This window comes from Sphaeramia orbicularis, chromosome 13 (assembly GCF_902148855.1).
Source record: "Sphaeramia orbicularis chromosome 13, fSphaOr1.1, whole genome shotgun sequence".
Taxonomy (NCBI): Eukaryota; Metazoa; Chordata; class Actinopteri; order Kurtiformes; family Apogonidae; genus Sphaeramia; species Sphaeramia orbicularis.
This window is the reverse complement of record NC_043969.1, coordinates 40,472,317-40,488,783: the sequence shown is the minus strand read 5'-3', so window position 1 is coordinate 40,488,783 and position 16,467 is coordinate 40,472,317. Positions and strand designations below refer to the sequence as shown.

Here is a 16,467-nt window from a genome sequence, read left to right as displayed (position 1 = left end):
GAAAAAAAAAAAGATCTATTTATCATCTAATTTTCCATCTGCTATTGAATAAATATCTTGTTTTTAATTACTGCTAATCATAATTTTCCTTTTTTTCCTCTGCCACTTTATGAACAAAGACAGTTTTTGGAATATCACAGGTCAACTTTAGCTTTGTTGTTTTTGCAGGATTGTAATAAGTTTGCATATTTATTTATCGGTCTCTGTTCTACGGATAAAAGAAAGTACAGAAAATATGCGCGCATTATCAAAAACACACAAAAAAAATCAGCACTTTTATGGGTTAAAAATGTGACCTGTGTTCCCATGACAAAGAATTTGACTGAAACCTGGTGTTTAATGAAATAAAATGAATGCAGTGAATGTGATACTGACTGAACAAAAGTGCAAAAGAGGGTCACAGTCAATACTCTTTAGTTTTGTAGACTTTTTTTTTTCTGATGTTGTGCATTTTTCTCTAATTTTCTGGTTTTATTTTTAACCCTCAAAAACCCAAACATCCACCAACGACCAAATGCATCTACTCTAATTCTATCTAATGGCGGGGCGGGGCGGGGCGGGGGGGGGCGGGGTTACTGATGTAGAGGAGTCAGAAGACCACCGCTCAGTCTGAAAGGTGAAGAAAAACAGAATTCCTCACTTAGATTGTTCCATAACTTGTCAGCAGAAATAAATAAACAAAACCTTTTTAACTCCCTAAGACCCAGGAGCTTTCAGCAAAGTACAAGTTTTTTTTTGTTTTTATTACCTCCGCCAAGGAGGTTATGTTTTTGCCAGGGTTTGTTTGTCTGTCTGTCTGTCTGTTTGTCTGTCCGTTAGTGTGTAACATAACTCAAAAAGTTATGGACAGATTTTGATGAAATTTTCAGGGTTTTTTGGAAATGGGATAAGGAAGAAATGATTAACTTTTGGGGGTGATCGGGGGTGGGAGGGCCCACGGGGGGGCCCACTGATCAGCCTTGGTGGAGGTCTGCGCTCTCCGAGTGCTTCTAGTTAAATAAGTGTCTATATTGGAAACATGATGCAACAGTTTTTTCAGGTGCAGTTTTTAAAATGTTTATGGAATGTCCTTTGTGGTGGACAGTTTTCTTTTCTGTTTTTTTTTTTTTGTATAAAGTTGTGAAACTCTAGTCCACAAATGTGAACAGAAAACCCATAGCTGGGTCTGAGGAGGTTAAAGTTGTTGTCCTGATTTTGATTTTGCAGTTATGTTCCCCTCTTCACTGATAACCTTTTTTTTTATGTATGTATGTATTTATTTATTTATTTTCATTTTATTTATTTATTTAGACAGGGACAATGCACAATATATATTAACCTTAAAAAGGTGAGCTGTAGTGTGCCAGGTTCTAGCACTAGTGCTCATTTCCATCTGTAGTCCCTGGGCAGGCTGATGTTATCATTAAAAAAACAGACATTAATTAAAACTAAATCATTAATGAACAGTAAAAAATGCATATTTATAACTCCATCTCCTGCTTTCTAAACATTTTTTTTATTTATTTTCTGGTAATTGTCTGTTTTGTGCCTTGTACATGATTATTGCTGTTCGGTAAGATTTGATGTCTGTGAATTTCAGTAGTTTTTCTTTTTTTTTTTTTGATAGTCTGTGACCAAAAAGTGCCTAAAAGTTACCAGCAGGAGTCAGAAGACCACCACTCAGTCTGAAAGGTGAAGAAAAACAGAATTCCTCACTTAGATTGTTCCATAACTTGAGGCCAGAAATAGATAAACAAAAACTTTTTAACCTCCTAAGACCCAGCAATTGTTATTTATTTATTTATTTATTTATTTATTTGTTATTAAATATGTGTCTATATTAGAAACATCATGATGCAACAGTTTTTTCAGGTACAGTTTTTAAAATTTTTATGGAATGTCTTTTATGGTGGACAGTTTTCTTTCTTTCTTTTTTTATTTTTATTTTTTTTTTGTATAAAGTTGTGAAACTCTTGTCCACAAATGTGAACAGAAAACCCATAGCTGGGTCTGAGGAGGTTAAGGTTGTTGTCCTGTTTTGGATTTTGCAGTTATGTTCCCCTCTTCATTGATAACTTATTTATTTATTCATTTATTTATTTATTTATTTTCATTTCATTTATTTATTTAGACAGGGACAATGCACAATATACATTAACCTTAAAAAGGACAGATGTAGTGTGCCAGGTTCTAGCACTAGTGCTCATTTCCACCTGTAGTCCCTGGGCAGGCTGATGTTATCATTAAAAAAACAGACATTAATTAAAACTAAAACAGTAAAAAAATGCATATTTATAACTCCATCTGTATATCATTAAAAAAAACAGAAATTAATTAAAACTAAAACAGTAAAAAAAAAAAAAAATGCATATTTATAATTCCATCTCCCGCTTTCTAAACTAGTTTTATTTATTTTCTGGTAATTTTCTGTTGTTGTTTTGTTTTTTTTGCCTTGTACATGATTATTGCAGTTTGGTAAGATTTGATGCCAGTGAATTTCAGTAGTTTTTTTTTTTTTTTTTTTTGATTGTCTGTGACCAAAAAGTGCCTAAAAGTTACCAGCAGGAGTCAGAAGACCACCGCTCAGTCTGAAAGGTGAAGAAAAACAGAGAAACCAGAGGCGGAAGTGATGAACTAAACAGAGCAGGAAAACTTTTTTTGGTGGGGGGGGGGTGAACTCAGAAGCAGAGCTATGCCATCGGACCGTGCGGGATGAGAAAGAGCAACTTTTACGCACAGAGTTTGACAGTTTGATTCAACTTGTTTCTCGTGGATCCAACCATGGGACTCCCCACTTTGGAGTTCAGTGACTCTTTCCTGGACAGCCCCGACTTCAGAGAACGACTGAAATGCCATGAAATCGAGCTGGAGCGGACGAATAAGTTCATCAAAGAGCTCATCAAGGATGGGAACATGTTAATCAGTGCGCTCAAGAGTAAGTGTGCCACCGTGGCGCGTCTTTTTTTTCTTTTTTTTTTCTCCACTCCCACAGCTGCAGATGTCTTAGAAGTGTATGCAGCACTACCTGAAAACCACAGGCGACTTGGAAATTAAGGATGCATTCATCAGCAGACGCCTTGAACCGGATTGGAGTGTGTGTTTGTGCGCATGTGTGTGTGTCTGGTCTGCTGTTTGAACCGGAGCTGGACGAGCCTGACGCGCTCTCCTGCTGTGAAACACTGATGGCTGATGAAAAGCTTTTACATCTAGGCTCGTCGAAAAACACGCAAATAACTGATTAGTCAGACACTGAGGTGGTCCGGGATGTTTGTCTTGTCTTTGTGTCCTCGGTTGCGCTGCGCTGCGGTGCGTAAAAGCGAACGCAGGAAAAACCAAATGAGTCCTCAGGTTCTTTAGTTTTACTCCAAATATGTGAAGGTACAACCCAGTATGCAAACATCCTGCACTGAACGCCTCATATATGGAAAACAAGTGCAGATTATCAGTAAAATGTAAAAGCATGAACAGTTAAAGTGTCCATAGTGCAGTAAATGCTCCAGTTAAGTGTTTTTTTTTCCATTTTTCAATTCTATATAAAACTCATAGTCTAATACACTCAACAAAAATATAAACGCACCACTTTTGTTTTTGCTCCCATTTGTCATGAGCTGAACTCAAAGATCTAAAACTTTTTCTGTGTGCGCACAAGGTTTATTTCTCTCAAATATTGTTCACAAATCTGTCTAAATTTGTGTTAGTGAACACTTCTTCTTTGCTGAGATAATCCATCCACCTCACAGGTGTGGCATATCAAGATGCTGATTAGACAGCAGGATTATTGCACAGGTGTGCCTTAGGCTGGCCACAATAAAAGGCCACTCCAAAATGTGCAGTTTTATCACACAGCACAATACCACAGATGTCACAAGTTTTGAGGGAATATGCAGTAGTCATGCTGACTTCAGGAATCTCCACCAGAGCTTTTGCCTGTGAATTGAATGTTCATTTCTCTACCATAAGCCATCTCCAAAGCTGTTTCAGAGAATTCATGAAGAAGACTGTGCGAGGAAAATGGTGGTCACACCAAATACTGACTGGTTTTCTGACCCCCCTGGACCACCCAATACAGTAAAAGTGCACATTTTAGAGTGGCCTTTTATTGTGGCCAGCCTAAGTCACACCTGTGCAATAATCCTGCTGTCTAATCAGCATCTTGATCTGCCACACCTGTGAGGTGGATGGATTATCTCAGCAAAGGACTAAGGAGAAGTGCTCACTATCACAGATTTAGACAAATTTATGAACAATATTTGAGAGAAATAGGCCTTTTGTGTACATAGAAAAAGTTTTAGATCTTTGAGTTCAGCTCATGAAAAATGGGAGCAAAAACAAAAGTGGTGCGTTTATATTTTTGTTGAGTGTACTAGTTTTGCTGGTTTTGTAAAGTTCTGATGACCACACATGTGCATTTCTTTGTATTAAGATCCAGTCCGATATATGTGAAGTATGCAGTTGGTGAACATACAGGGGTTGGACAAAATAATGGAAACACCTTCACCTCAAGATGATAATGCCCCAATCCATACAGCTAGAATTGTTAAAGAATGGCATGAGGAACATTCTAATGAAGTTGAGCATCTCGTATGGCCGGCACAGTCCCCAGACCTCAACATTATTGAGCATTTATGGTCAGTTTTAGAGATTCAAGTAAGACGTCGATTTCCACCGCCATCGTCTCTAAAAGAGTTGGAGGCTATTCTAACTGAAGAATGGCTTAAAATTCCTTTGGAAACAATTCACAAGTTGTATGAATCAATACCTCGGAGAATTGAGGCTGTAATTGCTGCAAAAGGCGGACCTACACCATATTAAATTATATTTTGTTGATTTTTTAAGGTGTTTCCATTATTTTGTCCAACCCCTGTAAATGCTACATTTTAAGGATCAAATTAAGTATTAATATGGCGGAATGAACAAATAGCACATGAAACCCATAGAGGTGGTGTAATACAGGCTATTCATAGCATAATGTATAATTTTGACACTGTTTTATCAGTAAAATGTAAAAGTATGAACAGTCAAAGTGTCCATAGTGCAGTAAATGGTCCAATTCAGTGTTTGTCTATTATACAGTTCTATGTAAAAGTCCTAATCTAACATTAGATTTACTGGTTTTCTAAAGTTCTAATGTCCACACGTGCATTTCTTCGTCTCTGTATTAAGATCCAATCAGATATATGTGAAGTATGCAGTTGGTGAACATAACTGCAAAATTTTAAAGAATAAATTAAGTATTAATGTGACAGAATGAACGAATAACACATGAAACTCACAGAGGTGGTGTAATACAGGATATTCATCGCATAATGTATAATTTTCAGACTGTTTTATCAGTAAAATGTAAATGCATTAATAGTTAAAGTGTCCATAGTGCAGTAAATGGTCCATTTCAGTGTTTTTTGATTATACAGTTCTACACAAGAAATTAGCCTGATTAAAATATACTCAAATTGAAGAAAATTTTACTCTACTCAGATAATATTTGGTCCCTTTCTGAAAAGAGTAAGAGTTACTCTTTAGATAGAGCTCTCCAAACTCAATATAGAGCTACATTTTCTTAATATAAAGCCAAATTGACTCTTTTTGAGGAAAACACTTTTGATTCTGGAAAAACTGCTCAGGAATTTTTCCTGTGTATGTAAAACTCCTAATCTAGCATTAGTTTGGCTGGTTTTGTGAAGTTCTAATGACCACACACGTGCATTTCTTAGTCTCTGTATTAAGATGCTATTAGATATATGTGAAGTCTGCAGTTGGTGAACATAAACACTACATTTTTAGAATCAAATGGAGCATTAATATGACAGAATGAACGAATAACACATGAAACCCACAGAGGTGGTGTAATACAGGATATATATGGCATATCGTATAATTTTCAGACTGTTTTATTTGTAAAATGTAAAAGTATGAACAGTCAAAGTGTCCATAGTGCAGTAAATGGTCCAATTCAGTGTTTGTCTATTATACAGTTCTATGTAAAAGTCCTAATCTAACATTAGATTTACTGGTTTTCTAAAGTTCTAATGTCCACACGTGCATTTCTTCGTCTCTGTATTAAGATCCAATCAGATATGTGAAGTATGCAGTTGGTGAACATAACTGCAAAATTTTAAAGAATAAATTAAGTATTAATGTGACAGAATGAACGAATAACACATGAAACTCACAGAGGTGGTGTAATACAGGATATTCATCGCATAATGTATAATTTTCAGACTGTTTTATCAGTAAAATGTAAATGCATTAATAGTTAAAGTGTCCATAGTGCAGTAAATGGTCCATTTCAGTGTTTTTGATTATACAGTTCTACACAAGAAATTAGCCTGATTAAAATATACTCAAATTGAAGAAAATTTTACTCTACTCAGATAATATTTGGTCCCTTTCTGAAAAGAGTAAGAGTTACTCTTTAGATAGAGCTCTCCAAACTCAATATAGAGCTACATTTTCTTAATATAAAGCCAAATTGACTCTTTTTGAGGAAAACACTTTTGATTCTGGAAAAACTGCTCAGGAATTTTTCCTGTGTATGTAAAACTCCTAATCTAGCATTAGTTTGGCTGGTTTTGTGAAGTTCTAATGACCACACACGTGCATTTCTTAGTCTCTGTATTAAGATGCTATTAGATATATGTGAAGTCTGCAGTTGGTGAACATAAACACTACATTTTTAGAATCAAATGGAGCATTAATATGACAGAATGAACGAATAACACATGAAACCCACAGAGGTGGTGTAATACAGGATATATATGGCATATCGTATAATTTTCAGACTGTTTTATTTGTAAAATGTAAAAGTATGAACAGTCAAAGTGTCCATAGTGCAGTAAATGGTCCAATTCAGTGTTTGTCTATTATACAGTTCTATGTAAAAGTCCTAATCTAACATTAGATTTACTGGTTTTCTAAAGTTCTAATGTCCACACGTGCATTTCTTCGTCTCTGTATTAAGATCCAATCAGATATGTGAAGTATGCAGTTGGTGAACATAACTGCAAAATTTTAAAGAATAAATTAAGTATTAATGTGACAGAATGAACGAATAACACATGAAACTCACAGAGGTGGTGTAATACAGGATATTCATCGCATAATGTATAATTTTCAGACTGTTTTATCAGTAAAATGTAAATGCATTAATAGTTAAAGTGTCCATAGTGCAGTAAATGGTCCATTTCAGTGTTTTTTGATTATACAGTTCTACACAAGAAATTAGCCTGATTAAAATATACTCAAATTGAAGAAAATTTTACTCTACTCAGATAATATTTGGTCCCTTTCTGAAAAGAGTAAGAGTTACTCTTTAGATAGAGCTCTCCAAACTCAATATAGAGCTACATTTTCTTAATATAAAGCCAAATTTACTCTTTTTGAGGAAAATACTTTTGATTCTGGAAAAACTGCGCAGGAATTTTTCCTGTGTATGTAAAACTCCTAATCTAGCATTAGTTTGGCTGGTTTTGTGAAGTTCTAATGACCACACACGTGCATTTCTTAGTCTCTGTATTAAGATGCTATCTGATACATGTCAAGTCAAAATCAAGGCGTTGGAGTAAACACATACGTTTTCCTAAATTCTTGGAGTCACAAATTTTTTGCCTGTATGGCCATGAAATGGGCATTAAATTGTGTTGTAAGTAGTTTTAAAAAGGTCGTAAAGTCTTAAATTTAACTTGTAGAAACCTGTAGGAACCCGGTCTGTATTAACCCTTTCATGCATAGTGGTCACTACAGTGGACAGTTATTCTACAGCTGTTCTATTGTATATTTATGGATTTTGTTGTTTTAGTTCCATATCAGTTAACACAGTGGACGCTTATGCATCCTCCCAAACACTGTAATTCATACCATTACTGTAAATTTGCTGTTCTAGATAAACCTGATCTGCACTAACATGTTTGATTGTGGAAAAAAAAAAAAAGCAAGTTGTTATTAAACTGTAATTAACAGTTTTGTTTTTTGCTTTTTTTTTTTTTTTTTTTTTTTTTTTGCATATAATCTCCATGCAGGTATTGTTGAAATGTGAGAAAACATCAAATTAGCAGCATTAAAACTGTTTTTATCTCATAGTTTTCACACAGTATATCAGTAGATACATGTTTCTTTGCTTCTAAAATTAAATGCATGATTTTGTAACTCCATGTAAAATCGGTTCATTAAAAAAAAAAAAAATTCAATCACATTGGGTTTTTTCATGCCTAAAGAGGAATAAAAACACTTAGGAAAAAAAAATCTTGATGAAGGTTCTCATAATTCATGCATGAAAGGGTTAAAAATGTTTTTATTTCATATTTTTCATACAGTAAATCACTTTCTTATGATGGGTTTTAAATATATGTTTCTTTGCTTCAAAAATTAAACGCATTGTGTCCAACTGAGTGGACATTTTTGTAACTTTGTGAAAAAAAATTATATTGCAAAGTTTTTTTTCATGCCTAAAAGAGGAAACAAAAAAAAAAAAATCACTCAAGAAAAAAATGTTGACTTAGGTTCTCATAATTCATGCATGAAAGGGTTAAGGTCCAATCTAATACATGTGAAGTATGCGGTTTGTGAACATAAACACTACATTTTAACCCATAAAGACCCAGTGCTAATTTTGCGGCACTTCCCAAATGCATTTTTCTCTATAGTTAACTTTTCTTAAGTGATATATCACCAAGTATTTCCATATTATCCTCTGTATTTTGCATGTTTCACTGTAAATCAGGTATTTCCTGTATTTAATTTCCAATATTTAATTTAGATGCTCATAAAAACTCAAAAGTAAATTCAAAGGTTGTTGTATTAAAACAGAGAAAACTGAAGAAAAAGTGACTTTTTCAGCAAAATGTTATGGGTTTTACCGGTGAATCAATGTTGTAGAAGATGACAGTGTGGAGTTTGTTTCTGTGTGGAGTTTGCATGTTCTCCCCGTGTCTGCGTGGGTTCTCTCCGGGTACTCCGGCTTCCTCCCACCATCCAAACACATGCACTAATAGGTTAATTGGTTCATCTAAATTGCCCATAGGTGTGAATGTGAGAGTGATTGTTTGTCTCTATATGTTCAGCCCTGCGATGAACTGGCGACTTATCCAAGGTGTACCCCGCCTTCGTCCCTATGTAGCTGGGATAGGCTCCAAGCGACCCCCGTGACCCTAGTGAGGATAAAGCGGGTTCAGAAAATGAATGAATGAATGAAGAAGATGACAGTGTTTCCATATGCAGGGTGACACAAAAAAACAGGAACTTTTTAACAATCCAATAAAACCAAGAGTGATGGAAGAAAAATATTTCATTCATAGTAACTGAAACCTTAAAACATGCCATTTAAGAAACAATGATGGAATTTTCATTTTTTAAAAATTACTTCCTGTAGATGGCGTCCTCCTGTACGAATGCATTCTTGAAATCTGCTGTTGAGATTCCTCAGTGACCGCTGCAACATCTCAGCTGGGATACTGTGAATTTCATCCTGAATTTTCTGTTTTAACTCATCCAGAGTTCTTGGTCGAGGTGTGTACACTTTACTCTTGGGATAGCCCCCACAAGAAAAAATCACAAACGGACAAATCTGGCGATCTAGGGGGCCAGGGAACGTTACCGAATCTTGAGATCACACGGTTACCGAACAATTCTCGCACAGCCGCCAATGATTACCGTGCAGTGTGTGATGTCGCTCCATCCTGTCAGGGCTCAAAATTAACTTTTTGACCTAGGAGCACTGTGCTCCTAACCCTAAAAAGTTAGGAGCACTGTGCTCCTAACCCTAAAAAGTTAGGAGCACAGGCTAAAATCTAGGCGCACCACTATTATATAAAAAATTTGGAGAACAAGCAAAACTCTTGGGCATACCAAGTAATATTCCTATATGTATTTAAGCAATGTTAACAACCTAGAATAAAGTATTTGAATAGAGTATGAAAGAAAAAGCTTACATTGACACAGGTGCAAAACAATTGTCAATGTGTGGTATATACTTTAGTTGGTTCTTGGAGAAGAAAGACGAATCACACCATTATTTGCAACAACCAACTTTTTTATTTCATGGCCTAAAGGCCCTTAGTCACTGTGGTCTACACCACGCCTGAGGTCAAGTCAAACTTTTGACGAATCATGTACACGTCTGGATACCGCTTGTTGTTTATTCATTAGCCCCTCGATTCGCTGGTTACGGTCAGCTGATCGTGTAGCAAGTTGATTCGCGCAACATGATCTGACTTGCAGGATACATTACGTCATGGGAAAATACTTGGAACAACGCCAGCGCTACTAACCGGGTTTGGCGGGAGATTGTTTCAAACGTCGGTGGAGTTATTTGATCCCTTTGTTTATGCCGCCTGCACACGCAAGGGGGCGGGGACTAGATTTTCCGCTTCAGTCAGCGGGGCGTGGAGCTTGTTTATTTTCAGCTGACGAGTTACTTCTGCAGCCATTATTCTAGGCGCACGTATTAATTTTCGCTCATTTTTTTATTGGCGCACCGTGCGATCGTAATCTCAAAAACAGTCGCACTACCGAAATTCTCAGGCGCATGCGACCGTAATTCAGTCGCAGTCACGAGCCCTGCCTGTTGAAACCAGGTTTCTTGAACGTGTGGAAAATTATTCAATTCAGGTGTAACGAAGGATTGTAACATCTCCACGTAACGATTCGCAGTGACAGTGACTGAGATCCCCTGTTCATTTTCAAAAAATCCATGGTTACTAAAATGGCGATGTGTTTACTTGCTCAAGGTCACTGTCTCGCAGTGCTGCCACTTGCTCATGTCTGCCAATACGCACTTCAAAAATTCCCGTTTTTTTGGGTCACCCTGTATATATCTGATGACCATGAAAAGATGACAAACTGTATTTTACACCAATTATTTACATGGATTGACAGGATTAATAGATCAACAGGTAATAAACAGTTTAGATCAGTAGATGGTTTTGGTTAAAGGTGAATGTTTGGGTCTCTATGGGTTAAAGAACAAATCGATCATTAATATGATGGAATGAAGGAATAACATGTGAAACCCAGAGAGGTGGCATAATACAGGATGTACTTGGCATAACGTATAATTTTCACACTGTTTATCACTATTCACAAAGCCCTGTGTGTGTGTGTGTGTGTGTGTGTGTGTTTAAGTATGCGATGATGTAATGATGTAGAAACGTACAGACCGAAACTACTTTTAGCTTTGTTGGTTTAGTAAAGTTCTAATGTCCACACATATGCATTTGTCTCTGTATTTAGATCCAATCTGATATATATGAAGTATGAACAGCAGGAAAAACAAACATTTAAAGTTAAAAACAGCTTCTATAAACTAAAGTGGTCGTATATAGTGCGACCTCCCTTTGCACTTAACATGTCTTTAACCCTTTTGTTCAGACACGGCAGATGTTTCTAATTGTCCGTGCGTTTTCTCGGGGTCAGGGGTCACAAGAAATAGTGACTTTCACCTTTATAACCTTTAGTTCAGTTTTTTTTTTTCCAGGCTGAGTCTATGGAACTAAACTTGTGCCATCAGATATTGAATATTTGTATTTTGTAATATATTTTTTTAAATAGTTGTATTTCGTAATTTGAATTTTTTATAGTTGAATTTTTGTTTTAAATCGTTGAATTTCAAAAAAAAAAAAAATAAATTACACATAGTTTCACAATCTGAATTCAAATATAAAAAAAAGTTTTTTAATGTCAAACAGCAAAACTCACCAAAAATAACATACAGAGTACTGCACAAGTCTTATTCCATTTACTCTTATTACCTTTGTTGGTTTTACAGGGTTGAAACAAACATACATACAAATTTATTTGTCATTTTTTCTTCTCATATAAGAAAATACAAGAAGTATGTGTTCTATGGAAGTAAATCTTTGCCATTAGATATTGAATAGTTGTATTTTGTAAATTAATTTTTTTGTGATTGATTTTTTTCCCATTTTTAAAATTTTTTTTTTGCATAGTTTCATTATTTGAATTCAGTTATTCAAAGTAAAGTTTTTTAATTCAGTATTCTCAAATACAATGCATTTCAAATTCAGTAAAAAAAAAAAAAAAAAAAAAAAAAAAAAATTCAATATAGCAGGTACATTTTGACCAGGCAAAACCAATGGAGCAACGAGAGACTTGATCTAACTTCCCCCAATCATGCATCACGCCGAAGATCACATGACGCTCAGGTAGCGGCGCACATATGCCAATCATGTGAATTGCCATGCCTGTGCCGCTACTTGAGCGTCACATGATCCTCAGCATTTTTATAATGAATTTGAAACGTATTGTAGTTGAGAGTATTGATTTGAAAAACTTTTTTTTTTAAATAACTGAATTCAGATTATGAAAGTATAAGTGTAAAAAAAAAAAAAACTTAAAGTATTCAAAAGAAAAATCAACTCTAAAAATCTGATTTATGAAATACGATTCAGTATCTAATGGCACAGATTTACTTCCATATAGGCACATATTTCTTGTATTTTCTTGTAGGTGAAGAAAAAAGGAGAAATAAATCTGTAGGTATGTTTCAAACCTGTAAAAACAACAAAGATGAAGGTGGAATAAGACTTTTGTGTAGTACTGTATATATATATATATATATGTATGTATGTATGTGTATATATATATATGTATGTAATTTTTTTTTTTTTTAATGAATTTACCTGCTTCATTCATGTATATTTTAATTCTGTTAACATTTTTTTTTCACAGCTTAATTCAAGATTTTTTTGCACTTGTTAAATTGGCAGATTTTTTTTTGCTTGAATTAAGCAAAAAAAAAAAAAAAACCAACAACAAAAAATAATGAAGCAAAAAAATCTGCCAATGGAACAAGTAAAAATTATCTTGGTAAGATTTCTTGAAATAAGATTTTCAAGATCTGTTGTCTAAAAATAAGTTCTTATATCTCACTGAAAAGTTACTCTTTACGTGATTATGTCTGTTTTTAAGTTTGATGAGATATTTTGACTAGAAATGAGAAAAATACACTAGGTAAGATTTAGATTTTTTCCAGAGTACAGGCACATTTTAAGTCAGGGTTGTCTAATCCTGGTCCTCGAGGGCTGGTATCCTGCATGTTTTAGATGTATCCCTCTTCCAACACACCTGACGGTCATTATCAGGCTTCTGCAAAACTTGATGATAGGCTTATCATTAGAGTCAGGTGTGTTGGAAGAGGGATGCATCTAAAACAGGCAGGATACCGGCCCTCGAGGACCAGGATTGGACACTCCTGATCTGAAACATGCAGGATACCAGCCCTTGAGGACCAGAATTGGACACCCCTGATCTGAAACATGCAGGATACCAGCCCTTGAGGACCAAAATTGGACACCCCTGATCTAAAACATGCATGATACCGGCCCTTGAGGACCAGAATTGGACACCCCTGATCTAAAACATGCATGATACTGGCCCTTGAGGACCAGAATTGGACTCCCCTGATCTAAAACATGCATGATACCGGCCCTTGAGGACAAGAATTGGACACCCCTGATCTAAAACATGCATGATACCAGCCCTTGAGGACCAAAATTGGACACCCCTGATCTAAAACATGCATGATACCAGCCCTTGAGGACCAGAATTGGACACCCCTGATCTAAAACATGCAGGATACCAGCCCTTGAGGACCAGAATTGGACACCCCTGATCTAAAACATGCATGATACCAGCCCTTGAGGACCAGAATTGGACACCCCTGATCTAAAACATGCAGGATACCAGCCCTTGAGGACCAAAATTGGACACCCCTGATCTAAACCATGCAGGATACCAGCCCTTGAGGATCAGAATTGGACACCCCTGATCTAAAACATGCAGGATACCAGCCCTTGAGGACCAGAATTGGACACTCTTGCTTTAAGTAAAAGTACTGTAGCAGAGTAAAGACTGTGGTTGTATCTGTTCTTGGTGTGGATGGCGTCATGCATTCTGATGTCCTTAGTCTAGGGTCGAATTGTGCTTGAACTCTACCTCGTTAATGACAGAAATCTTCGCTCTTGTCGACTCTCAACTGGCCTCCGAAGTCGAGGAAACACAAACAGACGGTAATGTGAGCGTTAATGAAAGTCTTAGTGAGGTCATTGTCCCTCAGATCCCGAGTTTAATCTCAAATACCGCCGCGCTGATTAAAGTGGACTTCCTGTTCTGCTGTATTTCACCGTTTTGAGGAGGCTGCTTTGTGAACATAAGGAGAGCGTCTATGAAGTGGAAGGGGATGAGGAATATATTGGTTTAATAAATACTAAACCAGCTGGTGTAGGATAGGACTACGGCTGGCCCTTGTGGTGCATTCGGCTATCACTCAGTGTAATAATAAATCATGTTTTCACCGTTCATCCTTCAGCGTGGTCCTGCCATCCTTCCCCTTCAGATAGCAGCGTCCTTTTCATTCCTTCACTGTTTCCTTCACTGATATTTCTCAGGATGTGTATTGTACATATTTTGGTTTTTCGTTCGTGGGCGACTCTACTCGGTCATTAAAACCGAAAAGCTACCAACCTACAACCAACACTAAAGCGTTAAAAAAAACATCCTTTGCACTTGCTCTTTGCTGCTACGTTACAGAATACAGTAAATAACACTGTTCAAGCACTGATGTACCCTTGACTACAGCCTTTTTTTCCAGTATTTTCACATTCGATTTCAACACAAAGCGGTGAGAACTGAGCAGCACTTATCATTTGGACCGCAGTGTTTCGCTTTATTTAAAAGAATCTCCTATTTCTAAGGTCAGTTGAAGGCCAAACCTATTTCATAGCTTTTTTTTTTGCTTTTTTTTTTTTTTTTATTAGAAAAGTACTCCGTCTGTAGAGGATCACCACAGGTGGGCAGGAATACCAAATGGTTTATTCATGGTAGGGAGGATGTGTCAAAGGTCTGTGCGAATGATTTAATACCAAATAAGATGTTCGATGGAGTCTGGCTCCACTTCAGGTTGTTCTATGAGACAGCGGCGAGTGAACTGAGAGTTTGATTGCTTTGATTATTGATTGAGTAAAGATGAATAGCTAAGGCTCTAGTGAATCCATCCCCCGTCTCTAGTTTCATATTTAACCCTCAAAGACCTAAAGAGCCACCAACGACCAAGAGCAACCACTTGTATTATCAATGTGTTGAAATAATTGAGGTAAAAATATAGTTTCTCGGCTTTTCAGTGGGATTAGATTGGTCTTATATGGACGTTCAGAGGCTCCGAAGTGAATGTGGAAACACCAGTATTGATTCACCAGTAAATCCCACCCATTTCACAATAATAGTGGTTGTAGAGCAATGTTCTTGTGCTCAGTTAATGATATATTTTGCTGTTTGTTTTTCTGTTTTGATAAAATACCCTTTGAATTTCCTCTTAGCTTATCTATTTAACCCTCATGACTGCCATTATAACAGGCCACCTAGGTGTCTTCATGTTTTCTTTGCGATAAAAATGTCAGAAAATGTCTTTTTTACCAATTCTTTTGGACCTTTGTTTTCAGGAAGAACTTTACTTTCAGTATTTGGCCATTAATTATCATTATTATAAATAATAAATGCTTAAAACAGTGTTTTAGTAAAAAAGAAAAAAACAGACTTGAAGTTTTTAGCATATTTATGATCAGAAACAACCGAAAATGTCCACAATGGAACTTTTTGAGTTTGCAGAAATAAACTTTCAACTATTTTAAATCTGCTCAAACATGCTTTTTGCTCTTGAACATTCAGTATCTATATTATAGCTTCATATTTTTTGTTATTTCCAGGCGTTTTTTAGCCCGTGGGGAAGTCTTTGAAATGGTTCTTTTCCACTTGTAATAGATTCCCACATTGCTGCTGTTAAGTGTTATATAATGTTGGAAAGCTCAGGATGTCAGCTTTCCGATGCCATTTGAATTTTGTGGATACCACAAACGGTTCAGGAGTTAAAGTAAGTTGTAAAGTACAAAATGTAGCACCAGAGAGGTTGCCGTTGTTAAAGGGTTAAACAGTTCATTATTTATAGGAAAATACCTGATTTTCACAGAAAAAATTCAAAATGCAGGGGATAATGTTATAATAAATGGTGATAAATCACTTAAAAATAGGGATGCAAATTATCGATTAATCCATTAATCATTAATTAATAAGTGTCGATTTTCCTGAGAACCTGAATTTCTCTTTCGATAGGGTCGATAAGAATAAAAGCTAAATATTGTTTATATACTTCTTGAAAAAAGCATGTCATATTCCTTAATGATTGATTTATTGTACCACTGGTTACGGTACAGGCAATGACATTTATGGAGTAGAACTGAAGAAATTCTGCAGAGAAATTCAATAAAATAAATGGATCTGAAGAGGGGCAGTTTAGAAGAAAAGGGCATTTCGGACTTTGCATCACTGACATGATGGAGCCAGATTTCAGCGGAGAGTTTGGGCAGCGGCGCCCCCTACTGTCAACACCACAAATCCCACAGTGGAAAAGGGCAATTAACTGACAATTAATGATTTAATAGAGCAAGTTCTTATTGACAATAAATTGATACTCGATTAATTGTT

General features: G+C 36.0%; 1 protein-coding gene across 6 annotated transcripts in view; it reads left to right on the top strand.

Moving 5' to 3' along the window:
- The first annotated feature begins 2,651 nt into the window (after nucleotides 1–2,651).
- The window catches only part of arhgap42b (Rho GTPase activating protein 42b), a 313,806-nt gene continuing 299,990 nt past the window's right edge, over nucleotides 2,652–16,467 (top strand). For all 6 annotated transcript variants that reach the window (XM_030151784.1, XM_030151783.1, XM_030151782.1 and 3 more), the window contains exon 1: nucleotides 2,652–2,914. In XM_030151784.1, the coding sequence (XP_030007644.1) occupies nucleotides 2,761–2,914 (154 nt within the window). In that variant the 5' untranslated portion in view covers nucleotides 2,652–2,760. The remainder of the gene's footprint in view (nucleotides 2,915–16,467) is intronic.